This window comes from Gadus morhua, chromosome 12 (assembly GCF_902167405.1).
Source record: "Gadus morhua chromosome 12, gadMor3.0, whole genome shotgun sequence".
Lineage (NCBI taxonomy): Eukaryota > Metazoa > Chordata > Actinopteri > Gadiformes > Gadidae > Gadus > Gadus morhua.
This window is the reverse complement of record NC_044059.1, coordinates 7,052,905-7,066,183: the sequence shown is the minus strand read 5'-3', so window position 1 is coordinate 7,066,183 and position 13,279 is coordinate 7,052,905. Positions and strand designations below refer to the sequence as shown.

Here is a 13,279-nt window from a genome sequence, read left to right as displayed (position 1 = left end):
GTTAAAAACCCAACAAATAAAGTGACTTGTTATAACATTTAAAAACATATCTATCATAATCTGTGAAATAAAGTAAACTCATACAGCAAAGTCAAAATAATTTCTCTTAACCGGCAAAATAAGCACTTTGTTTTCATTTTTTTGTTGCTTTTACATCCACTTAAAAAAGGCTTATTATCATTAATAATAAAATGTCATAATCTGCATTCTGTATCAGCATTCCCTGCACAACGGAAATAAATTAGCAAAAAATAAATACATAAATAAGTTGCCCTTGCATGGTTTTAGCATTTAGTGTTATTCTTTCTCCGGACAGTACAATACATTGTAACTGCACCGGGAGCAGATCTATAATACAGCAGTTACAACCACACGAAACCTCGTGGCTCCCGTCTCAACAAAAGGAGGTGCTGGAAGATAAGGTTCTGCACAAGGCAGGGCGGGGGGGGGGGGGGGGGGGGGGGTGAAGCAGGAAGGGGACGGGGGAGTGGGGGAGGGGGGGGGGGGGGGGGGGGAGGAAGAGGCGGAAGAGGTGGAGGAAGAGGAGGAGGACAAGGAGGAGGAGGAGGAGGAAGGGAGGGGCCGAACTAAATCCGATCTCCTGATCCATCACATATGCTCCGACCTCAGTCGGTCCACCACAGGGGAGCGCAGGGGCACGGCCAAGGTCCGGTTGAGTCCACCATAAGCCCCCACCCCCCTCCAATCTGTGATCCCAACCTGGAGTCGCGGTTGTCGTGGCGATTTGGCGAGGTGAAGGTCAAAGGCGGGGGGCGAGGTCGGCGGGCGGAAGGGGGAGGGCGGGAGGTGACGGTCAGGGGGGAGGGGGCACGGGGTTCTGGGTGCTTTCCGGGGGGTTCTGGGGGGCGAGGGGAGGCTGGCCGCGGTGACCTCACGACTGGGCCGTCCTGGGAGCCAGGAGGCTGCGAGTGTGTGGTGGGGCGGCGGCCGAGGACGGGCGGCCAGGCCTGGAGGTGGGCCACTTGACGATGAACTGGGAGGGTACTGGCACCGGATACCTGCACAGAAGGACGGAGGTGGTGGGGTGGAGGGGGGGGAAGAGGGCGGGGGAGGGCGCGCAGGTCGGAGACAGGATGAACATAATGAAGAGATTAGACCTGAAAAACACGGGGGTTAGCCACAGGGAACATTTACCCGGGGGCGCCGGGGACAGGTTTTTTCCTGAACCCGTAGTTCATTTTTTTTTGGACTTAAGGGATATTTGGTCTTTGTCCCGGTTCAGGGTCATTGCAGGTAAAACTTTGATAAAGGTAAAGTGGTCATGCTTTTTCTTTATATTCATTTATTGACTTTCATGCATACAGCGTACAACAGTGACAATAACTGAATTGATGATATTGTAAGTTGCTTACAATGAGATGCATCTATCTATATCTCTAGCTATATCTAGATATAGCTAGAGATATATAGATATATGAATGTATACGTACATTTCTATATATTTCTATAAATGTATTAGTACATATTATATATTTTAATATAAAATATACATATGCCTATATATTTATAGAATACATCATATGATACACAAAAAGTTTGCCTGCTTGAAGTTTGCCAGGTGACAGAATTTTTTAAAGCAGAAATGTTGCTGAACTTTCAACTTTGCCCCTTTTTCATTACTTTTTTTCTCTCGGCTGAACCGTGAACATGAGATTCCTCACCTATCATTCGGGCGGCACAGACGTCAGTACCGGTCTAAGACTTTCCTATGACACCTTCCACCTAGACAGAGCAGTGAGGCAGCTCCGGCTAACAGCGTTCCAGTACCTGTGAATGAGACCAACGGCAGGTTGGAAATGGAGTGAGCTTTGAGCAGAGGAGGAGGGGGGGCCTGCGCTTGCGTGGCCCCCCCGTCTCGCGTTCCTCCAGCATGGGGGCTGGATGGCGCCGGAGACAGGGGGGTTGTCAGATCACTGTTAGATGTTAGATAGGAATGGTCTTGGCTCGGCATGGTTATGAGGCACCGTGAAGAGCGACGTGCGACCACAGAATAAGAAAAGGAAAAAAGCGATCATTCGTGAGACGTGCCGGCGGCATTCTTGGGGATGGGCAGGTTGCTACGGCGACGTGGACCCCGAGGTTTCTGGCTGGGGCTGTTTAGTTTTAGTGGGCGCTAAACTCGGCGACACTCGTGCCCCCTTTTTCTTTTTTTTTGGGGGAATAATTATTGTCACGTGAACCCTCCAAAAACCAAGACAAGTATAATCAGTCAAACATAAATGGACTCTATCGACGTGACAATCTAATGGAAAGGGAAGCCACGAGGGGCAAAGTATTACCGAGTCTGAAAATGATATCTTCTTTGAAGCCGGTGAGGAGATAGCGCACTTCTCTCTGACAACCCTGCTTTCCGGGTGAAACGGCTCTTAGACAAATTAGCAGAGCGGCCTCTTCTAAATGTTCAGGCAAAAAAAAAAAAAAAGAAAGAAAAAGTCTGTCGCTAAGGGCATCTGCTTCAACACAGGAAGGCACCCAGGAGAGTTAGGAGAGTCTCAAATTAACTTCATTTAGTTCAATGACAATGTCCTTGAAATTGCTTCGAGTGGGCCGTGGTTGGCTTGTCAAGCACATGCTTCTCAGCTGCGGATGAACTCGGCGAACAAGTGTTGCACAGTGCACTGTCCAACGGCGGTGACTTCCAAGACCCGACCACTCCAGCCGAGGAGAAGAGGACGGAGGCTAGAGGATACACCTTGCCAAAACCTGCTCCACAATAAGCCGGGGATGTGCGAGAACCAGCAGACCTCAGAAGTGCACCGATTTGGAAATGCAGCAAAGTTTGTGTACACCAGCGTGCCGGGATTTCGGTTTCTGGAGTGTCCCGAATGAATATATCACGGCCCTAGTGCTAGTTCTCCCCCCATTGGCCCATCTCCCAAACCTTGACCTTGGATGAGAAGGCGAGAATGCTTCCGTCCAGGAACAGCAACAAACTCCCTGGTGGTTTTTCCCACTCAATACTCTGGCCTTTGGGATGAGATATCTCGGTGAAGAGCGAAAACTCAAACCTTGAGCATGCATTAAGGGATGAGCCTGATCTTTAGAGAACCTATCGCAATAAACTTTGGAAAAATTACTTATTACGCGCGTATATATATATATATATATATATATATATATATATATATATATACATTTAATGTGACAGTTGGTGGTGGTGGTGGTGGTCGTTGAGAGCTTGCGGAGGCCTCTCACGTCCGTCTGTCCCAGCGGGCTGCATTTAATTGGACCCTCGTCCACGGCCCTTCCAGGTTCCAGCCCGCTTTTGATCAGGCAGAAGATCTGGCCGAGGAGACGCGCGCCTCACAGCCCGGGGAGAGGAGGGCCTCCTCGTGGGTCCTTCTCGCATCCCATCCCACCGTGGACGGCAGAAGGAGAAGGAGAAGATGAAGAACAGAGGAGAGCCACCCCCCCCCCCCCCCCCCCCCCCCAACCCACCACCCCCTTCCTCCTCTTTCGCCATTCATTACATGTACAAAACATGCAACCCCTACGTATGCAAACCCCCCGCCCGCCGCTCCCACTGGCAGACCTTCACAGCCTCCCCTCTCCACAGTCCTTCATGAAAGGGCGTCCGTCTGCCACAGTGAATTAGCCAGAGAGAGAGAGAGAGAGAGAGAGAGGAGAGAAAGGAGGGGAAAAAAAACACTGGGAAAAACGCGGCGTTATCAACCAAGGACGAGAGCGACCGGAGAGAGAGAGAGAGAGAGACGAGAGCTGACGCAATCAGACACCGAGTGGAACTCAAAGGCGCGGAGGTTATCTGTAGGCCGAGAACAGCTGAACACCCCAATTAACCCTAATTATCTCAACGGGGTGTTCTGACACATGAAAGTTAACTGGATGTAAAACTTTCGTCATTACGGGGGAAAATTAACTCAATTGTGGTTAGTCGCCGCATGTGTGGTGAAGAAGGGTTAGTGGCTGGAATCGGTGGATGGTAAGTTGGTCACTTCATGCCCACACAGCCTCCAAGCTCCTCCTGTTGTCAGACTCTTGGGGATGTTGACATGCCGGTAAACGAAGGCCCTCTAGCGAGCTGGAGGAGGCTTGAGAAACATATGGGCGACATGTGGTCCCCATGAATGCGAGGATCGGAGCACTTGAACTCTAATGTGCGGTAAAAAGAGAGGCAAAAGGTTTGCATTCATTCCGGCGTGATATTGTGGCAGCCGAATGTACACGGTAAGGCAAAGTCTCTTTGAAACCGGCTGGATTTCCACAAATGCTCATTCAGACGAACACAATGGGAGGATGTACTCTCTCCCATTAGCCTGGTTTGCGTGGTACTATTTCTGCACCTGTGGTATCCATTTGGGGGCAGTGTGTATTTGTTGCTTTCCTTCAGGAATATGTGGCGCGTCACCTTCACTGATTGTGTGTAATGCATGGGTGTATAGTGTGGCCTGGAAACACCTGGACTGGTTTTAACTGGATTTTTTACATAATAATTGGCCGCCTTCTATTTTTACCTTCTTAGTCGCATGGGGGCGAACAGGAACCAGAAGTAACAGTACGAGAGACATCCTTAGGTCAATTTCATTACAGCCTCGAGTAACTTTTTTTTGACATGCTGATGAGAATGCATGTCAGGAGACTGTTGGTCTACAGTATGTGTGTGTGTGTGTGTGTGTGTGTGTGTGTGTGTGTGTGTGTGTGTGTGTGTGTGTGTGTGTGTGTGTGTGTGTGTGTGTTGGTTCGCATGTGCGTGCGTGTGCGTGTGTGTGAACTGCACGCTGCCCATGGCAGAATAGCCAAAACGGAGTGATGTTTAACATGTTAATTAGCTGATGATAATCCTGATAATACAATCTGTGATTTGTATGCGCACTGCTAATTACAGATTTAACGCAAGGAGAAAGTTGACTGATTACCGAGGCCCGCTACACTGGGGCTGAGAAAACAGCTTGGGGAGAGTAGGGTGTGAATCACGGAGGAACAACAAGATGACAGGCATTTACTCTGCATGAGTGTGTGTGCGTGCAAAGACATCCTAATACCCAGCCACACACACACACACCCCTCGCAGACAAATCGTGTTCGACCAAATACCATCAGCAAATGGTGGCGGGGGGCGGGGGGGGGGGGTTGCTATGCAGGCATTCCCCGGCATGCGATGCCTGTTTCAGAGTGGAGCAGCGGGTTCCGTCGAAACCGCCTCATCCAGGGGCAGGAAGAGAGAGCGCGTCTGGGCGGCTTCGCAGGGGGACCGCGTGCAGAGCGCAGACTTTTGACGGTTTGGCTCTCGACGCCGAGGGCCATTCGCTTCAACCAAACGTGTGTGACGAGGCAAGACCGCAAGGCAGATGGCGCGATGCGCACACAGGCATCCACCCTTTGTCGGGCGCATACATGTTATGTCATGGCGGAAGAGTGACTGGTGAGCAGGTGACGATCAAAGTCGTCGTCCCCCACCGGGAATGGCAGCATTCGCAGAAGCAGTGTGTTCCACCAAACAGTGTGGATCTGGCCTCCTTCCCAAGCCTCCTTTGCCTCCCCGGTCCCTCCACATCCACGAGATGGGCTTTAAATACCAATGGTTGGTGTCAGCTCCTCCTTGTTGGTATAGCAGCAGGTCCAACCATAGCTTATTTAAAAAGGCCAACGGTGGGGGGGGGGGGGGGGGTTTGGGGGTGGAGGTGGAGGTGTGGGGGGGAGAAGGGGGGGGAGGAGGTCATATTCGACTGTTGTGCGGTCCGAGCGACAAGTCATTCGGGCGCAAGCAGGCAGCCAGGCGCCATGGCTGTTCATGGCGCCGAAGTGCGGTGAAAGCAGCAGCAGAAAGCGGTGAATGGCGAGAGGAAGGGGTGGGGGGAGGGTGGGTGTGCAGCGATGGTGGTGGGTGTGGGAGGGCGCTGGTGGTGGTGGTGGTGTGGGGGAGGGCGGGGGGGGTTGCCGTTAACGAGGGAGAACGGGAGGAAGGGGGGGGGGGGTTTAGCGGAACAACTAAACCAAGCGGAGACCTGCGTCGCGGGGCGAAGTGACGGAGGAGGAAGTGGAGGAGGAAGCGCTGGCAGCAGCGGCAGCGACGGCGGAGTCATGGGCGGGGGCGGAGCCATGGGCGGGGGCGGAGCCATGGGCAGAGGCTGGTCCAGCAGCCAATGGCAAGCTTTTGTACAGAGGACATATATAGACACAGACACACACACACACACAGAGGGGGATAAATAAGGAGAAACACACACCAAAGCGACACTCTAGACGGAGTCATCCGTGAGCCGACCGGTGTGTTGTTGCTCTTGACTGAGTTATTGCCGGCTTTTAAATCAGCTCGTAAATTGCCTAAATAACCGACACACTTAAATCCACTTAAATCCTAACTCAGACGATACGGCGTTCAGGGGAGAGATCTTAGATATGTCCAAACCCCATTTGCACTTCGTGCCTGATGTCCCGTGGTATAAACACAAAATCCTCTTCTTTCTACACCAATTTCTTTGCTTCCATTCGCCGGATCCTCTCTCCCTCTCTCTCTCTCTCTGGCGCAAAGTGATAGCGCGTTAAAATATGCGCAGGGGTTATGAATCATGTAAAGCGAGGCCCCAGGATAAAAAAAAAATAAAAAAAAATAGGAGCTCTCTGCCTTGGTCTCGGTCTCTCTCATAAGGTCATTTGTGGCGCAGGCTCATCTGGGCTCTAATTGAATTAAGCAGGCCTCGGGGGGGGGGGGGTAGGGGCTGGGCTAACCTGAGCACTAATCTGTGGGCCATTATTTCCTGTTAACGGCGCTCTCCATCCCTTCTCCTATATACCCCCCGGACCCCCGACTGCCCCCCCCCCCCCCCCCCCCGCCCCCCCCCCCCCTCTCCCAGCCTCACAGCATGCGACGCTTTCAAAAGTTCACTCACTTCAAACCTCCCTGTCCGCTGCTATGAATGAACTTTACACAATTCTAACAGGTTTTTTTTCCTTTTATTTTGTATTTTCAAGGTGTTTTAGGTTCTCTTTGAAGGGGAGTCGCCTCTCTCTGTGATGAGTAAGGATGAAGGCGTTTGGTCGTTCAGAAACATCCCTGTTCACAGGCACAACCTCCCAGGGTCTCTCTGTCTGTGGCGCCGGGATGTGAACCCGTTAAACAACGCTGGAGGCTGGACCTCTCACCAATGCTCTCTGTTCCCCCCCCCCGCCCCCCCGCCCCCCCTGCATTGGGGGACGTGCCCGGGATCGCTCCGTGTCTGCGCTCCCCTTAACGCTGAAAGAAAGAACGTCTGACGGCAGCAAAGCAAAAACACTTAAAAAAACCGAAACAAGGAAAGACAAAATAGACCAAAACAAACACACGTTTCTTGCCCGTTTCTTTATGTTTTGGGGACGACCCAGGGCTTTGGTGTTTCTGGGTGGGTGTGGGAGGAGGGTGTGTGGGGGAGGCCTCCTCACCTGGTGTCGTCCCACTCCGGGCTGAGGCCGCTCATGGAGCCCCGGGACTCGGAGACAAACTTGTAGACGACCAGCAGGCAGTCTCTGCAAAGCTGCACCACCCGGCGGCAGCACAACAGCTCCTGAGGGGACACCACCTCGCTGCTCTTGCTGAACACCGACTCCCAGGACGAGCTGAGGAGGACACACACACACACACACACACACACACACACACACACCGGACGTGGGACAATGTTACAAACATAGCTTGTTCATTAGGCACAGACACAAACGCGCATATATACACACACACATGCACGCAGGCACGCATGCACACACACGCAGACGCACACACACACAGCCAGACACAAATACATACACAGACACACAGGTGGGACAATGTTACAAACATAGCTGGTTCCGTAGACATACACACTAACGCACAAACACACACACAAAACACAGACGCACAGGTGGGACAAGGTTATAAACATATTTTGTTCAGAGGGTACAGAAGCACACACAAACACACACACAAACACACACACACACACACACACACACACACACACACACACACACACACACACACACACACACACACACACACACACACACACACACACACACACACACACACACACACACACACAGGTGGGACAATGTTATCAACATATTTTGTTCAGAGGGCACAGACGCACACACAAACACACACACAAACACACATGGATAAAAACAGAAAAGAGGGCATTATGTTATACACATCGAGCTCGCAATTCACTATTCCATACACTGATTTCTTTCAAAGGAGCAAAAACACTCACACATTCTCCCCCAATCACACACATATACACGCACAGCTTGGAATGCACTCATGTATATCAGGATACAGTAAGTGCTATCAAAGCGCAGAGGGGGCCGACACACTTATACACACACACACACACACTTATCCACACACACACACACGCCCAGACACAGACACATAAACGTAGGACAAAACGATGCAAAGGCGTTCGAGACAAAGGACAAAAGGCTGCGGGGATGAAACGAGTACAGTTAACCGTCTTTACCACGCCGGACATGCCCCCCCTGCTGGGAGACAACTCCTGCAACTGAGCCCAGCGCCCTGGGGGGTGCGCCTGATGTCTGTACCCTTTCACTCCCCGGCAGGCGAGGAGGGCGGGCGGGGGGGGGGGCTCGTCTTAGTGTGGTTCAAAAGCGAGCCGGTCCATTCTCCCACACTAAGTCGTCGCCCACAATAGCCACCAGGGGGTTCTGATTGTTGTTAAGCCCCCCCTCAGATAAAATATCAAACAAAAGGGGGATGTGGCGGGGGGAGAGGAAGCGCATGGTGGTGTTTGCGGGGGGGGGGGGGGGGGGGGGGGGGGGGGGGCGAGGTTGTGGGCTTCTTTTCTTCGAGGTGCGTACTTGCTTCAATATCTTCTATATCAATAGCGTAATGCAGACCCCCCCCCCCCCCCCCCCCCCCCGACCCCCCGTGCGGTCCGTCTTGCTAGTAGGGGGGGGCACTGTTTGATCACCAGATCCCCTGGTTCCTCACAGAGCCTGCTGTGATAACACAAAAGCAGCCTGGTTGCGCACCACACGCTGGGGGTGGAGACGTCTGGGGGCTAGGCTAGGCTAATCCCTACGCAGGCCCCAGAACGGAAGCCCCCCCCCCCCCCCCCCCCCTGCCTCCCCCGTACCCCCGTGCCTGAGCCACCTGACGTGGTTATGTTCCCTGGGTGGAGAGAGCGGCATCCAGCCCTTCCATCCATCATCAATCTTCAATCTCTTCCTCCGGTTTCTTTTCACAAAATCACAATGCCTCATTTTTTCCATCTATGCATTTCTCCGTGTCATCTCCGAATCCTACCCCGTGCCCCCTTTCCCTTCTGATCATCGCGTCTTTATAGATGCCTCTCTCTCTCCCCCCCCCCCCTCCTCTCTCCCACACGCTCTCTCTCTGGCGCTCTTTGTCTTCTTCAATTCCATCGATAAACCTCTCTCTCCATCCCTCCCCTTATGGAATGGGCAGAGGCGATGAGTAGTGTGGATGTACAGCAGCATCTGCAGTCAACTCCGATAAAGCCTCTTTGTGGGGACGGAGGGGGAGGGGGGGCAGGCGGTTGGATGGGGTGCACTGAACAGCTGAAAAGCTCAGACACTGGCTTCAGACAGGAAGGGCGCTTTCTACTCCAACCCTGTCTGCATGACTTTGTACAACCATCGAGTGTGTACTGGAAAACATACGTGCAGGGTTTTGCAAGTGTTTTTGTGTGCGTCTGTCGCGGCATTGCAGGTGTTGACTAGTGGGTGCGAGTATTTTAGAATTACCTCATGTGGCCCCAGCCGAGTTTCCCTGCCTCTAAATTCAAACGGCTTTAGCTGGATATGCCAACTACTTCCCCGTTTGGAAAGCAGTGGGTTCATTTTGAAGGGGTGTGCGTGTGTGTGTGTGTGTGTGTGTGTGTGTGCGCGCGCGTGTGTATAACTTAGAGAGAGGCACGATAGGGAGAGATGAGTCACTTCTTGGAATGCCACTTTCCGTCACATCACACGAAAACCACAGGAAACCTTCAAAGCGCCAGAGAAGTACGGAGAATCCCGTCCCTATCTCTGTTCCCACTCCGATTCCACACCTTCCTGTCGCCCTCTCTCTCTCTCTCTCTATCTCTCTCTTTCTCTCTCCCCCTCTCATCTCTTAAAAAACACCCTGATCAACCGGCGAGATCTGGGGGCCTTATTTTCCACTATTTCCCTTCCACAGAGAGACACACATGTTGCTTTAATCCCCACAGAGCTCTTGAGGAGAGAAAAAAACCTTAAAAAAACGTGTAGTGCAGCTGGGTCTTTTTTGTCTGTTAGAAAGCTTATCCAGGTTATTGTTTGTCTGTGTGCCTGCCCGCCTGTCTGCCTAGCTTGTCTGTCTGCGGGTATTTCTGAATGTCTGTCTGCACGCTCGGTCTGTCTGCCTTCTTGTCTGTCTGTCTGTCACACTGCCTGCCTGTCGTTACAGTGGGTCATTCTGTCTCTCTTCTGTTTGTTGATGTGTTTCTTAATCCAGGAAATCGCAGCTAAATGCCCCTTCACTCAAACATCTAAACAGAGGTGAGTGGCATGCATTGGTTTCGACGGCAGGTTTGTTGCGTGATATTTTGCATAAACACGCATATTCAATCAGTGCTCTTACACGCGTGATCAAAAAATCCCTTCTGCAACGTAATCAGGAAAGTTGGTATCGGATTATATAGAGGAAGAAGTTAAATGATCTGATGCCAAGATTACTGTAACAGCCAAACTATTTTGATTAAATCTTCAAACACTTTTTCAAAATCCCCAAAACACTTTGAGAAGTGTTTTGGCTATCGGGCAATTCCCGTCGAAACCCCCCCCAGAAAGTAAAATTAAATGGTGTGTGTGTTTACAAATTGATCGTGATTACCGGAGACCTCACTTCACCGGCGTCCTTCGGTTTATCCGATCGTATGAATCATACTCGCCCGCCCACACACACACACACACACACACACACACACACACACACATACACATACACAGAAACACACACCCTAACTAACCCCGTCCCGTCCTTGGAGACCATCGTGATCTGTGGTCAAACCACACAACCTCCGCTGTGAATCTGATCAATGTCACATCAACTCGTGCATCCAAACACCACCCGTCAGCCCGGATAACAATCAACCGCTGCCCCCCCCCCCCCCCCCCCCCCCCCGTTCCGGGCTCATAACTGTTTGGTAGCGTGTGGTATTTAAACGGAAACCCACGCACTCCGCCCTACTGGGTCTGCAGGGGGGAACGGGCACGTCTGTCCAGGGTACGCACTGTGCCGCCTCAGTAAAATTATGGCTTTATTTATTTCCCCCGGATAATGTGATGATGGGCTGTAGACTTTGAGGGAGGAATCCAAGCCGCCCCTGATCAAAGAATAGACAATGGGAAGCATGTCAAGTGAGCATGTACCGGTAATTTCATCTATTTCCCGTCCCTGATTCCCGGGCCCGCCAGAACCCTATTACAGCAGGTGTACGCACTCCATGTCCTTTTGCTCGTATAAATATTAAAGCCATCTGCATCAATCCCGGAATATGCTTGTTCTGTCAAATTCTGAAATAGGACTTTTATGGAAAATAAAAAAAAATGTGGAATCCAGCAGCAGATGCTCTGAGCTTTAGTGTTTTATTCATTTCCCCCCCCCCCCCCCCCCCCCCCCCTGCACCAGGGCGTTGACTGATGTCTCGGAAGCCGCTCTCTAAAGCCCCCTTAGACAGAAAACACTGCCCACACTGCTGCAACGGAGAGCCAGAGAACACATTCACCGAGAAACTTCTGATGACCACCAGCAAACACCAGTTGCCTGCTCTCTTTAGGCGGCAATTAAAGAAAAAGAAAAAAACAACGACAAATAAAATATATAAAACCCAGCGGGTGTAGCAGCCCATGGAGGGGGGTTGGTGGTGACATAGTAACCACATCCATCCACGATTATGGAAAAACAAACCAACTCAAGTGAACTCAATGGGGGGGTCCTAGATGATGGATTCACTCTAGTGGGGGTGGAATCAAACAAATATTTTCATATATTAACATCCATACCCCTCACCCACCACCACAACGGACAGAGAGCCCATGGTGGGGTGCAGGTAGTGTCGTAGTTACCATACCCATCCAGGATTATGGTAAAGCAAACCAACTCAAGTCAACTCAATGGGAGGGGGGGGAAGCAGTCCCACACTAGTGGGGATGGAATCCAAAAAAATATATTCATACATTAACATTAGGGCTGTAACGATACACAAACTCACGATTCGGTTTGTATCACGATTTTTGACCCACGGTTCGATACATCCCACGATATTTTGAAATTTAAAAAGCATTTTATTTAAACAACACTTATATACCAATTAACTTAATGTAACATTTAATAACAAATAATTTGGAACACTGAACAGATTTGAACAGAAAGAATACTATTAAAGTATAGCTAAATGAATAAAGAAATAACGTATGGGAGGATGCTTTTTTCAACTGTTTGGTTGGTTTAGTCAAATATCCTTATTAGCACTTCTTATTAGGCTATGTAGCTTAAATAATGACATACTCAGGCCGTATAGAATGCAACATGTTTAATAGCCTAACTTTCAATAGATGGAGAAAAACCTGAATGTCATGAACGTCGCAATAACGAGGCGTTACGAGTAGCATATGTGTGTGCGCCAGAATGGCAATGTGCGTATGCGTGTGTGAGTGACGTCAGCGAGTGAGTGGACGAGCGAGGAGAGCGAGCGGTAGCGCGTGTGTCTAGTGAAGAAGCGAACGAGTCCGGTAGAATAAAGTACCCATCCTGTCAATAATCGGTGGCCGCTTCATTCCGACCTATAAGCAGACAAACTGCCAGTCAAATCACACAAAACACTAGAGACAGGATCACACAGGCCCCCTCTGGATAAATGTCGTTCATATCGCATATGAGCACTTCGACGGCTGTGGAGAAATGCGATCCTCCGTAGCCACGGAGGATTGCAGTCGCATACTTACGGCATCGATAGGAGGGGGCGCTGTCAGCAGACTATTATTTAGACAAATTATTAGCAAATTTCAATCGGACAATTTGACCGCAGAGTTAGAAAGGGCGTATCGCGCTTCTGCCTTCTCACACCGCGAGACAGGTTCGTGGCTTTGAGTATCGCGATTTTCGGTTTGATACGCGTATCGTTACAGCCCTAATTAACATCCATACCCACTCCCATTACCACCAACCCCCCGCCCTTCCCCGTGCCCGCCCCTGCCCCAGCCCCAGCCCCTGCCCCAGCCCCTGCCCCAGCCCCTGCCCCAGCCCCTGCCCCAGCCCCTGCCCCTGCCCCTGCCCCAGCTC

The 13,279-nt window shown here is 51.1% G+C and overlaps 1 protein-coding gene across 3 annotated transcripts in view; it reads right to left on the bottom strand.

Moving 5' to 3' along the window:
* Positions 1-516: 516 nt before the first annotated feature.
* ttll7 (tubulin tyrosine ligase-like family, member 7) overlaps positions 517-13,279 on the bottom strand; it is a 79,842-nt gene continuing 67,079 nt past the window's right edge. The window contains exons 20-23 of one of the 3 annotated variants that reach the window (XM_030373280.1): positions 7,399-7,572; positions 5,985-6,130; positions 1,683-1,788; positions 517-1,019 (exon numbers count right to left, since the gene is read on the bottom strand). In XM_030373280.1, the coding sequence (XP_030229140.1) occupies positions 1,706-1,788; positions 5,985-6,130; positions 7,399-7,572 (403 nt within the window). In that variant the 3' untranslated portion in view covers positions 517-1,019; positions 1,683-1,705. The remainder of the gene's footprint in view (positions 1,020-1,682; positions 1,789-5,984; positions 6,131-7,398; positions 7,573-13,279) is intronic. The other 2 variants (XM_030373282.1, XM_030373281.1) reach the window with 2 other exon arrangements.